The sequence below is a fragment of the Salmo salar genome, chromosome 13 (genome assembly GCF_965601325.2).
Source record: "Salmo salar chromosome 13, fSalSal1, whole genome shotgun sequence".
Taxonomy (NCBI): domain Eukaryota; kingdom Metazoa; phylum Chordata; class Actinopteri; order Salmoniformes; family Salmonidae; genus Salmo; species Salmo salar.
The window spans coordinates 36972501-36988434 of record NC_138303.1 but is presented as its reverse complement, the minus strand read 5'-3'; the positions used below and the strand labels follow the sequence as shown (position 1 = coordinate 36988434).

The following is a 15934-nucleotide window of genomic DNA, read 5'->3' as shown; positions in this document are numbered from 1 at the left end:
AGTGAAAGAGAGATGAGAGAATAGTAGGCCCTCTCATCATACAAACACTGCTTTGAGATAGAAGTACAGAGAAAACGAAAGAGAGAAAGAGAGAGAAAGATAGAGAGAGAAAGAGAGAAAGAAAAAGAGACCTCACCATTCATTTCATTATCTGATTCCACATCACTCTCTCCTCTCCTTCTCCTCTCCTCTCTTCCAGCCCAGCTCAGACTATTGACCCTGCTCTCTCTCCATGGATGTGGCAGGCAGGCAGCAGGAGAAAGTACGTTTCCCCTCAGACCCCCTCCGTATTAATATCATAACTATCCTGACCTCCGTGGCACCGGGGGCTAGCACACAGCACCCTACATTCCATTAGTACTAAACAAGAGAAGGGGACATGGATAGATTGAATCAATCAGGAGAGCCACCAGGACTGAAGGGGGAGTGTGTGTGTGTGTGTGTGTGTGTGTGTGTGTGTGTGTGTGTGTGTGTGTGTGTGTGTGTGTAGCTAGGTCTGGAGGCAGGAAGCAAAGGTATGACACTGATTCAACATCATTATTCCCCCAAATGTCAATTTTGTGCTGCGTCAATTGGAACGACTGGAACTTTTTCCCGAGTGACAGACTGCACAGTGAGCCACTCTGTTCTGCAGCTCTGATGCAGTTTGCAGCCCTTAATTGTGGCAGTACTTTTTCTCAGTCTGTCTCATTTGCTGGGCTGGCAAAGACTCTTTAAAGTGGTCTAATGCCACTGTGAGGTGGTGGCAGGGATGGGCTGATTGAGAAGGAGAGGTGAAGAGAACAAAAGGAGAGAACAGGAGAGAGGAGGACCCCCCTCCCACACAGCCAGGTCTCCATTCTCATCACCTCCTCTTCTCCCGTCTCATTACCAAGGCTTTGACTCAATAAAGACTGGATAAAGAGGCAGATGCCCACAGGCCAAATCCCCCTCAGACATTTTCTCCTTTAGTCTCTCCCCCTCTCCCCAGCACTTTCTGCTCCCCAACTCTCTCAATTTAATTGAATTCAAAGGGATTTATTGGCATGGGAAACATATGTTTACATTGCCAAAGCAAATGGAACAGACAATTAACAAAAGGGAAATAAACAAGGAAAACATTAATACATCTCTCTCATCCTCTGTTTCTTCTCCCCAACTCTCTCTATATCTCTCTCTCTCTCTCATCCTCTGTTTCTTCTCCCCAACTCTCTCTATATCTCTCTCTCTCTCTCATCCTCTGTTTCTTCTCCCCAACTCTCTCTATATCTCTCTCTCTCTCATCCTCTGTTTCTTCTCCCCAACTCTCTCTCTATCTCTCTCTCTCTCTCATCCTCTGTTTCTTCTCCCCAACTCTCTCTCTATATCTCTCTCTCTCTCATCCTCTGTTTCTTCTCCCCAACTCTCTCTATATCTCTCTCTCTCTCATCCTCTGTTTCTTCTCCCCAACTCTCTCTCTATCTCTCTCTCATCCTCTGTTTCTTCTCCCCAACTCTCTCTCTATATCTCTCTCTCTCATCCTCTGTTTCTTCTCCCCAACTCTCTCTCTATATCTCTCTCTCTCATCCTCTGTTTCTTCTCCCCAACTCTCTCTCTATCTCTCTCTCTCTCTCTCATCCTCTGTTTCTTCTCCCCAACTCTCTCTCTATATCTCTCTCTCTCATCCTCTGTTTCTTCTCCCCAACTCTCTCTCTATATCTCTCTCTCTCTCACCCTCTGTTTCTTCTCCCCAACTCTCTCTCTATATCTCTCTCTCTCTCATCCTCTGTTTCTTCTCCCCAACTCTCTCTCTATATCTCTCTCTCTCTCATCCTCTGTTTCTTCTCCCCAACTCTCTCTCTATATCTCTCTCTCTCTCATCCTCTGTTTCTTCACCCCAACTCTCTCTATATCTCTCTCTCATCCTCTGTTTCTTCACCCCAACTCTCTCTATATCTCTCTCTCATCCTCTGTTTCTTCACCCCAACTCTCTCTCTCATCCTCTGTTTCTTCTCCCCAACTCTCTCTCTATATCTCTCTCTCTCATCCTCTGTTTCTTCTCCCCAACTCTCTCTCTATATCTCTCTCTCTCTCTCATCCTCTGTTTCTTCTCCCCAACTCTCTCTATATCTCTCTCTCTCATCCTCTGTTTCTTCTCCCCAACTCTCTCTCTATATCTCTCTCTCTCTCTCATCCTGTTTCTTCTCCCCAACTCTCTCTCTATATCTCTCTCTCATCCTCTGTTTCTTCACCCCAACTCTCTCTCTCATCCTCTGTTTCTTCTCCCCAACTCTCTCTCTATATCTCTCTCTCTCTCATCCTCTGTTTCTTCACCCCAACTCTCTCTCTATATCTCTCTCTCTCATCCTCTGTTTCTTCACCCCAACTCTCTCTCTATATCTCTCTCTCTCTCATCCTCTGTTTCTTCACCCCAACTCTCTCTATATCTCTCTCTCATCCTCTGTTTCTTCACCCCAACTCTCTCTCTCATCCTCTGTTTCTTCTCCCCAACTCTCTCTCTATATCTCTCTCTCTCATCCTCTGTTTCTTCTCCCCAACTCTCTCTCTATATCTCTCTCTCTCTCATCCTCTGTTTCTTCACCCCAACTCTCTCTATATCTCTCTCTCATCCTCTGTTTCTTCACCCCAACTCTCTCTCTCATCCTCTGTTTCTTCTCCCCAACTCTCTCTCTATATCTCTCTCTCTCATCCTCTGTTTCTTCTCCCCAACTCTCTCTCTGTATCTCTCTCTCTCTCTCATCCTGTTTCTTCTCCCCAACTCTCTCTCTATATCTCTCTCTCTCTCATCCTCTGTTTCTTCTCCCCAACTCTCTCTCTATATCTCTCTCTCTCATCCTCTGTTTCTTCTCCCCAACTCTCTCTCTATATCTCTCTCTCATCCTCTGTTTCTTCTCCCCAACTCTCTCTCTATATCTCTCTCTCTCATCCTCTGTTTCTTCACCCCAACTCTCTCTATATCTCTCTCTCATCCTCTGTTTCTTCACCCCAACTCTCTCTATATCTCTCTCTCATCCTCTGTTTCTTCACCCCAACTCTCTCTCTCATCCTCTGTTTCTTCTCCCCAACTCTCTCTCTATATCTCTCTCTCTCATCCTCTGTTTCTTCTCCCCAACTCTCTCTCTATATCTCTCTCTCTCTCTCATCCTGTTTCTTCTCCCCAACTCTCTCTCTATATCTCTCTCTCACCCTCTGTTTCTTCTCCCCAACTCTCTCTCTATCTCTCTCTCTCTCATCCTCTGTTTCTTCACCCCAACTCTCTCTCTATATCTCTCTCTCACCCTCTGTTTCTTCACCCCAACTCTCTCTCTCTCTTCCTGTGTTTCTTCTCCCCATCTCTGTGCTTCTGTGTGGCTGTTGGCTGCTGCTGATTTACATGTTTAATTCACTGGTGACCTTTCCCTGTTGGTGATCAGGAAGCAGAGGGAACTAGCCCTCCAGTCTCCAGTCCCTCCACAGCCTCAGATCAGTGCTGCTCTCCTGTTGACAGACTACTGCTGCACAGCACAGCTCTATAGACACAGCAAACACAGGGTAAAACAGGGTAACACAGAGTAAAACAAGGCACACAGGGTAACAAAAGGTAACACAGGGAGACAAATGTCACACAGGGTAAAACAGGGTAACAAAAGGTAACACAGGGTAACACAGGGCACACACGGTAACACAGGGTAACACAGGGTAAAACAGGGTAACACAGGGCACACACGGTAACACAGGGTAACACAGGGTAACACACGGTAAAACAGGGTAACACACGGTAACACAGGGTAACACACGGTAACACAGGGTAACACAGGGTAAAACAGGGTAACACAGGGTAAAACAGGGTAACACAGGGCAAAACAAGGTAACACAGGGTAACACAGGGTAAAACAGGGTAACACAGGGTAACACACGGTAACACACGTTAACACAGGGTAAAACAGGGTAACACAGGGTAACACAGGGTAACACAGGGTAAAACAGGGTAACACAGGGTAAAACAGGGTAACACAGGGTAACACAGGGTAACACACGGTAACACACGGTAACACAGGGTAAAACAGGGTAACACAGGGTAAAACAGGGTAACACAGGGTAAAACAGGGTAACACAGGGTAACAGACGGTAACAGAGGGCCAAACGGGGACAGGAGGAAGCAGACCAAAAAAACAGGGTAGTCAAGATCCATCTGGGACATAGGGCCAGGGTGAGTCAGACCACATTGGCCTGAGTTGACCTAGGACTGCACATCAGCATTGTGAGAGGCCTATGGAGACAGTTGTGAGGGCTTTGAGACACATGGAAGAGGTCAGAGTTCAGTTCTTTAATAAGATAGCAGGCACTGAGATCTCAATCTGAAGTACCTTTGAATTCTACCTCAAAGCAGATGACACCAAAAAATATTCTGGAGTTTCTGTTGTCAGTTAGTGTTGAGCAGCGTACAGCCTATTGTAGCATGTTATAGCTCAGTGACAGAGTGTGAGAGAGAATTTGTCTGCTTCCCAAATGGAAGCACATTTCCTATATCAGCCACTCCTTTTGACCAGGGCCCATAAGTAGTGCACGATATAAGGAATAGGGTACCATTTGGGACGCAGCCCTTCTGTTAGCTGGATAGCAAGGGTCTGAGTACACCTAAGTCATCCAGAGCTGAGCTCAGAGGAGAAGAGAGGAGAGCCCTGGGTGAGGTGAGGAGAGCAGGCCAGGCTGGAGTATACTCACACACACACACACACACACACACACACACACACACACACCACACACACACACACACACACACACACACACACACACACACACACACACACACACACACACACACACACACACACACACAGCTTTTATAAGCTGTTGAGCTGTGGAGGAGAGAGTGAGTGACAGGTGTATGTGTCCTAAGACGGAGGTGAAGAGAAGTGCTGAGACAGCTCACGTAGTGTGACCCCCTCTGTGTGTGTGTGTGTGTGTGTGTGTGTGTGTGTGTGTGTGTGTGCCCGTTTCCCAGAGCCAGGCTGCAGTGTCAGGGCTAGCTTTGATCTGTCTAGCAGGCAGGCAGGAGGGTACCAAGGTGATGTCTAATCTGCCTGGTCTGCCTGCCCAGCTCCATTAGGCCTGAATTAGACTTGAAGGAGCTGCTGAACCACTCTGAACAGAGAACAAGGGGGTCAAGGAGAGACGGGGACGCAATGACTTCAGGACAATAACAAAAGATAAACACTTTCCCCTAACATGTGTCAAATAGATCCCTACATCCCTACCTCCATCCCTACCTCCACCCCCTACCTACACCCCTACCTACACCCCATCCCTCCACCCCCTACCTCCACCCCCTACCTCCACCCCATCCCTCCACCCCCTACCTCCACCCCATCCCTCCCCCCATCCTTCCACCCCTACCTCCACCCCATCCCTCCACCCCTACCTCCACCCCCTACCTCCACCCTTACCTCCACCCCATCCCTCCACCCCATCCCTCCACCCCCTACCTCCACCCCATCCCTCCACCCCCTACCTCCACTCCCTCCCTCCATCCCCTAACTCCACCCCTACCTCCACCCCATCCCTCCATCCCCTACATCCACCCCTACCTCCACCCCATCCCTCCATCCCCTAACTCCACCCCCTACCTCCACCCCATCCCTCCACCCCCTACCTCCACCCCATCCCTCCATCCCCTACCTCCATCCCATCCCTCCACCTGCCTACCTCCACCTCATCCCTCCATCCCCTACCTACACCCAATCCCTCCATCCCATCCCTCCATCCCCTACCTCCACCCCCTACTGGGTAAATAAGGAATGAAAAGGGGGCCACAGAGATAAGGAAGGAGAGAGTGAGAGAGAGAAAGAAGGAGAGTGAGAGAGAGAAAGAAAGAAAGAAGGAAAGAGAGAGGGAGAGAGAGAAGGAGAGAGAGAGGGAGAGAGAGAGAGAGAAAGAAGGAGTGAGAGAAAGGAGAGAGAGAGTAGGAAAGAAGGAGTGAGAGAAAGGAGAGAGAGAGAGAAAGAGAGAGAGAGAAAGAAAGAAAGAAAGAAGGAGTGAGAGAAAGGAGAGAGAGAGAGAGAGAGAGAGAAAGGAGAGAGAGAGAGAGAGAGAGAGAGAGAAAGGAGAGAGAGAGAGAGAGCGAGAGAGAGAAAGGAGAGTGAGAGAGAGAGAGAGAGAGAGAAAGGAGAGAGAGAAAGGAGAGAGAGAGAAAGAAAGAGGGAACACTGTGTACTGTCTTTTTATCTGCTGTGTGTCAGAGAGGAAGACATGCTCCTCCTAACCATTCAGGCAGTGTGAGAAAAGCTGGTGGAGTTGACCTGTGTAGGAGTAGAGGAGGGAGGAAGGATGTTTATGTGTACATGTGTGCAGAGGAGGGAGGGAATCTCTTACCTGGAGCAGCCAGTAGCACCTGCGGTGGAAAGTGGGGATGATGGAGGAGTGGACGTAACAGCCATACAGACACTGCAGAGGGAGGAAACACAGAGACAGAACAGCCGTTATAGTATAGTTACAGTGTAACTCAACACAATAGACTGACCTCCACCCCCACTGACTCCCGATCCCTGACCTCTAACCCCTGATCACACACACAGGCCATTGTCTTCAGAACAAAGGTAGTGGTGACCTGGGACAAGCTGCTATGAACACTGATAAGGTTGAATGGGTTAATACCACCTATCTCTCTCTCTTCCTCTTTCTCTCCTTTCCCTTTCCCTCTCTCCATCCCCTTTCTCCTCTCTCTCTTCCTCTTTCTCTCCTTTCCCTTTCCCTCTCTCCATCCCCTTTCTCCTCTCTCTCTCTCTTCCTCTTTCTCTCCTTTCCCTTTCCCTCTCTTCATCCCCTTTCTCCTCTCTCTCTTCCTCTTTCTCTCCTTTCCCTTTCCCTTTATCCATCCCCTTTCTCCTCTCTCTCTCTCTTCCTCTTTCTCTCCTTTCCCTTTCCCTCTCTTCATCCCCTTTCTCCTCTCTCTCTTCCTCTTTCTCTCCTTTCCCTTTCCCTTTATCCATCCCCTTTCTCCTCTCTCTCTCCTGTCCCTTTCCCTCTCTCCATCCCCTTTCTCCTCTCTCTCTTCCTCTTTCTCTCCTTTCCCTTTCCCTCTCTCCATCCCCTTTCTCCTCTCTCTCTTCCTCTTCCTCTCCTTTCCCTTTCCCTTTATCCATCCCTTTTCTCCTCTCTCTCTCTCTCTCTCTTCCTCTTTCTCTCCTTTCCCTTTCCCTCTCTCCATCCCCTTTCTCCTCTCTCTCTTCCTCTTTCTCTCCTTTCCCTTTCCCTTTATCCATCCCTTTTCTCCTCTCTCTCTCTCTTCCTCTTTCTCTCCTTTCCCTTTCCCTTTATCCATCCCCTTTCTCCTCTCTCTCTCTCTTCCTCTCCTTTCCCTTTATCCATCCCCTTTCTCCTCTCTCTCTTCCTCTTTCTCTCCTTTCCCTTTCCCTTTATCCATCCCCTTTCTCCTCTCTCTCTCTCTTCCTCTTTCTCTCCTTTCCCTTTCCCTTTATCCATCCCTTTTCTCCTCTCTCTCTTCCTCTTCCTCTTTCTCTCCTTTCCCTCTCTCCATCCCCTTTCTCCTCTCTCTCTCTCTTCCTCTCCTTTCCCTTTCCCTTTATCCATCCCCTTTCTCCTCTCTCTCTTCCTCTTCCTCTTTCTCTCCTTTCCCTCTCTCCATCCCCTTTCTCCTCTCCCCCTCTCTCTCTCTCTCTCTCTACCTCTCATTCCATTCTCATTCTCCTCTCCCTCTCTCTCCCTGAACATAACCATAAGACTCTCCCTCCTGCCATAACCCCACTCTCCTGACAGGATGATTCAGGTGCCCCTACGTCCCCCTTCCCTCCTCCTCACCCCCCGACGTGCTACGTAGCGTTACTAAAGCCAGGCATTTATTAATATCCTTATCACACACAGATAATACAGTGCCTGGGGGCTCCTTATCCGTGGAGAGGGAGGGAGGGAGAGAGGGAGGGAGAGAGAGAGAGAGAGAGAGAGAGAGAGAGAGAGAGAGAGAGAGAGAGAGAGAGAGAGAGAGAGAGAGCACGCTGGAGCACAGCCACAGCCAGGGCTGATAATGCCTCCTCACTAGTATCTGGCATAGAGAGGCAGTGGGGCGACCAGACATTTTTCACCAGAGCCCAGGTCAAAAGTAGTTCACTCTATAGGGAACAAGGTGACATCTGGGATGCAAGCTAACAGCTACAGCAGCACAACACTACAACACCTGGGCTAGAGGTGGGGCAGCGGTTAACTCCTTCCCAATGCTCCTCATACTAAACTCTGAATCCGATGGGCTCTGTCCAAAGGTACTTCACTATGGCCTATATGAATAGTGTACCATTTTGGAAGCAGCTCTACTCAGAGAGGCCTGCAATCCCAGCTCCCTGGTTTACAGCTAGTCCTGTTACAGCCTCACACTGACTCTGGCTGGCAGCAAGGAAATACACTGTGTAATGCAATATTTGTGATGTGAACAGAGTAGCAGTGGATTCCTCTTAAGACAAGGGGTTAGCTTGGCTCTTTGAGGAATAAATCAATCTAGAGTCTAGTGTTTGTTTCAGCCTCTTGTTCTCCAAACCACTGGGATATCTGTTTATTTAGAGAGGAAGAGGAGTGGTTTACTGCATGGCAGCCTGATACCACACACACACACACACACACACACACACACACACACACACACACACACACACACACACACACACACACACACACACACACACACACACACACACACACACACACACACACACACACACACACACACACACACACACACACACACACACACATTATTCACTAGTGTTCAATAAGGTAAACAGTGTTTCCCAGGGCTGTGTAGATCTGAAAGGGTAGGAGGTGGTAGAGAGGAGGTGAGTGGTGTGAGAATGTTTGTGTCTCTATGTTTTGGTCTTGTTAAACTAAACACCAGTTCTAAAGAGTAGGGCCTGCAGAGGAACTGAGTCTGGATTAACACCAGTTCTAAAGAGTAGGGCCTGCAGAGGAACTGAGTCTGGATTAACACCAGTTCTAAAGAGTAGGGCCTGCAGAGGAACTGAGTCTGGATTAACACCAGTTCTAAAGAGTAGGGCCTGCAGAGGAACTGAGTCTGGATTAACACCAGTTCTAAAGAGTAGGGCCTGCAGAGGAACTGAGTCTGGATTAACACCAGTCCTAAAGAGTAGGGCCTGCAGAGGAACTGAGTCTGGATTAACACCAGTTCTAAAGAGTAGGGCCTGCAGAGGAACTGAGTCTGGATTAACACCAGTTCTAAAGAGTAGGGCCTGCAGAGGAACTGAGTCTGGATTAACACCAGTTCTAAAGAGTAGGGCCTGCAGAGGAACTGAGTCTGGATTAACACCAGTTCTAAAGAGTAGGGCCTGCAGAGGAACTGAGTCTGGATTAACACCAGTTCTAAAGAGTAGGGCCTGCAGAGGAACTGAGTCTGGATTAACACCAGTTCTAAAGAGTAGGGCCTGCAGAGGAACTGAGTCTGGATTAACACCAGTTCTAAAGAGTAGGGCCTGCAGAGAAACTGAGTCTGGATTAACACCAGTTCTAAAGAGTAGGGCCTGCAGAGGAACTGAGTCTGGATTAACACCAGTTCTAAAGAGTAGGGCCTGCAGAGGAACTGAGTCTGGATTAACACCAGTTCTAAAGAGTAGGGCCGGCAGAGGAACTGAGTCTGGATTAACACCAGTTCTAAAGAGTAGGGCCTGCAGAGGAACTGAGTCTGGATTAACACCAGTTCTAAAGAGTAGGGCCTGCAGAGGAACTGAGTCTGGATTAACACCAGTTCTAAAGAGTAGGGCCTGCAGAGGAACTGAGTCTGGATTAACACCAGTTCTAAAGAGTAGGGCCTGCAGAGGAACTGAGTCTGGATTAACACCAGTTCTAAAGAGTAGGGCCTGCAGAGGAACTGAGTCTGGATTAACACCAGTTCTAAAGAGTAGGGCCTGCAGAGGAACTGAGTCTGGATTAACACCAGTTCTAAAGAGTAGGGCCTGCAGAGGAACTGAGTCTGAATTAACAGTCATTTGCAAACATCAAACAGTGTGATTAATTATACCAACGTGCCACAGCAGAGCCACAGAGACCAGGCTGGGTGTGGAAAGGCCATCACACATCTTAACATACGCATAAACACACACAGTAATGAGAGCACAAACACAACACACAAATAGACACATAGATACACACGCCCATAAACAAACACACACACATGAGCAAACACACACACATAAACAAACACACACACATAAACAAACACACATAGACAAGCATGATACAATAGATGAAATACTCTCCAGGTGTTCCATTGTCTACAACACAAAGCAGCCATTTAGTGATGATACCAGCGCTACAGAGCACCACGTGACATGTGATGTGGACTTCCATCTGGTCTCATTGTTACACTGTAACACCATCCATTACTTCTGTCTGCAATAGAACGCATACCTCCACCCACTCCCACTGCTCTGTCATCCATTACTCCTGTCTGGCAATGGACAGATTCCTCCTCCCACTACTACCATGCAGCGCACAGTTATAGACACACAGTTATAGACACACAAACAGTTATAGACACACAGTTATAGACACACAAACAGTTATAGACACACAGTTATAGACACACAGTTATAGACAAACCTTTATAGACACACAGTTATAGACAAACAAACAGTTATAGACAAACAAACAGTTATAGACACACAGTTATAGACAAACCTTTATAGACACACAGTTATAGACAAACAAACAGTTATAGACAAACAAACAGTTATAGACACACAGTTATAGACACACAGTTATAGACAAACAAACAGTTATAGACAAACAAACAGTTATAGACAAACAAACAGTTATAGACACACAGTTATAGACACACAGTTATAGACACACAGTTATAGACACACAGTTATAGACAAACAGTTATAGACACACAGTTAGACACACAGTTATAGACACACAGTTATAGACAAACAAACAGTTATAGACAAACAAACAGTTATAGACACACATTTATAGACACACAGTTATAGACAAACAAACAGTTATTGACAAACAAACAGTTATAGACACACAGTTATAGACACACAGTTATAGACAAACAAACAGTTATAGACACACAGTTATAGACAAACAAACAGTTATAGACACACAGTTATAGACACACAGTTATAGACACACAGTTATAGACAAACAAACAGTTATAGACACACAGTTATAGACACACAGTTATAGACACACAGTTATAGACACACAAACAGTTATAGACACACAGTTATAGACACACAGTTATAGACACACAGTTATAGACAAACAGTTATAGACAAACAAACAGTTATAGACAAACAGTTATAGACACACAGTTATAGACACACAGTTATAGACAAACAAACAGTTATAGACACACAGTTATAGACACACAGTTATAGACAAACAAACAGTTATAGACACGCAGTTATAGACACACAGTTATAGACACACAGTTATAGACAAACAGTTATAGACACACAGTTATAGACACACAGTTATAGACACACAGTTATAGACAAACAGTTATAGACACACAGTTATAGACAAACAGTTATAGACACACAGTTATAGACACACAGTTATAGACACACAGTTATAGACAAACAGTTATAGACACACAGTTATAGACACACAGTTATAGACACACAGTTATAGACAAACAGTTATAGACAAACAGTTATAGACAAACAGTTATAGACACACAGTTATAGACACACAGTTATAGACAAACAGTTATAGACAAACAGTTATAGACAAACAAACAGTTATAGACACACAGTTATAGACAAACAGTTATAGACACACAGTTATAGACACACAGTTATAGACAAACAAACAGTTATAGACACACAGTTATAGACACACAGTTATAGATAAACAGTTATAGACAAACAAACAGTTATAGACACACAGTTATAGACACACAGTTATAGACAAACAGTTATAGACAAACAGTTATAGACACACAGTTATAGACACACAGTTATAGACAAACAAACAGTTATAGACACACAGTTATAGACACGCAGTTATAGACACACAGTTATAGACAAACAGTTATAGACATACAGTTATAGACAAACACTCGCATATTCATACATACATGTACACACTGACACTCATTCACATACACTGTCAGACAAAGCACGCCCATAGACACAGAGCTCAGCACACTCCAAGTGCTTATCAGTAATTCAAGACCCATATCATTTACCAGTGTTTGTGAGTCTCTCTCCAGGCTGAGCGGCTTGGTGACAAAGTGACAGCAGCAGAGCCATTATTTGCTGTCTTCGGGCTGTGACAGATGACAGCACATCACTGGGCCAGCATTTCAACCAGAATTACACACGCATACACATAGTGACATGCAAGCACACATGCACACACGCACGCACGCACGCACGCACGCACGCACGCACGCACGCACGCACGCACGCACACACACACACACACACACACACACACACACACACACACACACACACACACACACACACACAGTTTCTCAGTGTGTGCATTTCCTCTCTCCTGACACTCACTGGCAGATTTTTGCTACTTTGTACTGAAGGTGCAACAGAGTAACAATAGAACATGATACACCACACCACTGTTGAAAATGTACCACTTGCTATAATGTATTCACTCTGTGTCATTGTAGTCAGGACACAATAAGAGTTACAGCCACGGACGCCCTCCAAAGTCAAACACCGATGAAGCAAATTCATTTGGGAGATGTCACTCAAAGGAACAGCGCTACGGCAACAGAACGGTCACCAAAGGAGGGGGCAGCGTTCAATGAGGACCAATGGGTCACAGACAGACAGACAGACAGACAGACAGACAGACAGACAGACAGACAGACAGACAGACAGACAGACAGACAGACAGACAGACAGACAGACAGACAGACAGACAGACAGACAGACAGACAGACAGACAGACAGACAGACAGACAGAGGGTGTATCCTAAATTACACTATGTTCCCTATAGTGTAATACTTTTGACCAGGGCCCATATAGGGAATAGAGTGCCCTTTGGGACATAACCAAACACACACCCAGCTCCCCAGACCAGAGCAGACCAGACCAGTCCAGACCAGTCCAGACCAGAGCAGTCCAGACCAGAGCAGTCCAGACCAGAGCAGTCCAAACCAGTCCAGACCAGACCAGTCCAGACCAGAGCAGTCCAAACCAGAGCAGTCCAGACCAGTCCAGACCAGAGCAGTCCAGACCAGAGCAGTCCAAACCAGAGCAGTCCAGACCAGTCCAGACCAGAGCAGTCCAGACCAGAGCAGTCCAAACCAGTCCAGACCAGAGCAGTCCAGACCAGAGCAGTCCAGACCAGTCCAGACCAGAGCAGTCCAGACCAGAGCAGTCCAGACCAGAGCAGTCCAGACCAGTCCAGACCAGAGCAGTCCAGACCAGAGCAGTCCAGACCAGAGCAGTCCAGACCAGTCCAGACCAGAGCAGTCCAGACCAGAGCAGTCCAGACCAGAGCAGTCCGGGCCAGAGCAGTCCAGACCAGAGCAGTCCAGACCAGAGCAGTCCGGGCCAGAGCAGTCCAGAGCAGTCCAGACCAGACCAGAGCAGTCCAGAGCAGACCAGAGCAGACCAGTCCAGAGCATGCTTAAATAAAGCACTCAGACATAACAGACAGCAGGGCCACCAGCCATCACATGATCTGACAGCCCAGGTTCCTGTCCGAGCCTGTCGCCCAGGCAACGTGTCACTCAGACCCATCCGTCATGGAGGACGAGAGACGTGAGGCGAGGAACGGCAAAAAGAGGAGCGGGGCAAGGCTGGCAGAGAGAGAGAGAGAGAGAGAGAGAGAGAGAGAGAGAGAGAGAGAGAGAGAGAGAGAGAGAGAGAGAGAAAGAGAAAGAGAGAGAGGAGATAGAGAGAGATAGAGAGAAAGAGAGAGAGATAGAGAGAGAGAGAAAGAGAGAGAGAGAAAGAGAGAGAGAGATAGAGAGAGAGAGAAAGAGAGAGAGAGATAGAGAAAGAGAGAGAGAGATAGAGAGAGAGAGAAAGAGAGAGAGAGATAGAGAAATAGAGAGAGAGAGAGATAGAGAGAGAAAGAGAGAGAGAGATAGAGAAATAGAGAGAGAGAGATAGAGAGAGATAGAAAGAGAGAGAGAGAGAGAGAGCGAGAGAGAGAGAAAGAGAGAGAGATAGAGAAATAGAGAAAGAGATAGAGAGAGAGAAAGAGATAGAGAAATAGAGAGAGAGAGAGAGATAGAGAAATGGAGAAAGAGAAAGAGAGAGAGATAGAGAGAGAGATAGAGAAATAGAGAGAGAGAAAGAGAGATAGAGAGAGAGAAAGAGAGAGAGATAGAGAAATAGAGAGAGAGAGAGATAGAGAGAGATAGAAAGAGATAGAAAGAGAGGAGAGAGAGAGAGAGATAGAGATAGAAAGAGAGAGAGAGAAATATATAGAGAGAAATAGAGGAGAGTGAGGAAATGGGGAAACTCTCTCATTAGATCATAATGACGTGTGAACTGTGAAGGCATCTCTTAATCAGACCGTGACACCTTATTTATGTTGCCAATTTGCTGTTTTCTCCAGCGTGACGACAGCAACGTCTTACTGTCTGAGCCCTGCCATGCGTCTGTCTATATGTCTGTCTGACAGTCTGTCTGTGTTACACTGAGCACACCGGCACTCTCAGCCAGCCTGGTATCATTAGGCCTATACTCTCTCAGTAGGTTTTCAGCCCAAACCTCTTCCTGGAGATCTACTGTTCTGTAGGTTTTCAGCCCAAACCTCTTCCTGGAGATCTACTGTTCTGTAGGTTTTCAGCCCAAACCTCTTCCTGGAGATCTACTGTCCTGTAGGTTTTCACTCCAACCCTCTTCCTGGAGACCTACAGGACAGTAGATCTCCAGGAAGAGGTTTGGGCTGAAAACCTACAGAACAGTAGATCTCCAGGAAGAGGGTTGGAGTGAAAACCTACAGGACAGTAGATCTCCAGGAAGAGGGTTGGACAGCCCTGCTGTACAGTAAAACTCCTCTCCTTCCCTCCTCCCCGTCTCAACCTTCTCTTGTATATACTGATCTGCCATTGATTCATGCTAGTCTTCTTCCATTTGCCAGGCCAGTATGATGTCTCAGATATCTCCTGAGTGTGACACAGCCTGTGAAGGAGGAGCTGCTGTATCTGTCCTGCCTGTCATGTATTGAGTGACCTGCTGCCCCCTGCTTCTACACAGTTGTTAACATGGCCATCCAGCACCTCAAACCACTCCACTCTGACTGCTGTATTACTGGTGCCGTGTATCAGCTAGCAGCAGGGCTGGATGCAGTGCTTGTGTGTGCGATGTGTGTGTGTGTGTGCCTCCGTGTATTTGTGTGTGTGTGTGCGTGCATGCATGTGTTTATCACAGTGTGTGTGTATGCACGCCCGGGGCAGGTGATTCAGCCCGGGGCTCCACAGCACAAATAGAGCAACATGCAGGCATCTGTCAATAAGACTAATATGAAGCCCTACCCTGTCCAAACAGACAATCCAAACTATCCTCAACAGAGATTCGCATAGCATGCAGGATTCAGCCGGGCCCTTCCCATTGACAGCATCCATGATGACTATTGATCAGCTAAAGACTCTTGGGCCCTGTACAGACATGACAGGATGAGTCACCAGTGAAAGTGCCACTTGTAGTTAGGACGATGAGCTCATTTTCACCAATACTGTAATGCTGTCCTGTTTCACTTGTGTTCCTTCTGTGTTACTGCCAGATATGCTCTATGGTTTGGCCAGAATCTAATTAGCTGAAGTGTGTGTGTGTGGCTGAGTGCCCAGACTGCCCACTATATCTCTCTCCACATGTTGGGGTTGGGAGAGGAATACAGCGCTACAGTTTATCAGAACGTTACCTACAATATTGTCTGTATATGGAAAACATTACTATGGAAAACATTACCATGGAGAACATTACTATGGAAAACATTACTAAGCCTAAATTACTT

General features: G+C 46.9%; 1 protein-coding gene across 6 annotated transcripts in view; it reads right to left on the bottom strand.

Annotated features, from left to right (window-relative positions):
- The window catches only part of LOC106567259 (calmodulin-binding transcription activator 1), a 493378-nt gene that overhangs the window by 105763 nt on the left and 371681 nt on the right, over positions 1-15934 (bottom strand). For all 6 annotated transcript variants that reach the window (XM_014136342.3, XM_014136343.3, XM_014136344.3 and 3 more), the window contains one exon: positions 6334-6405. In XM_014136342.3, coding sequence (XP_013991817.1) covers positions 6334-6405 — 72 coding nt within the window. The remainder of the gene's footprint in view (positions 1-6333; positions 6406-15934) is intronic.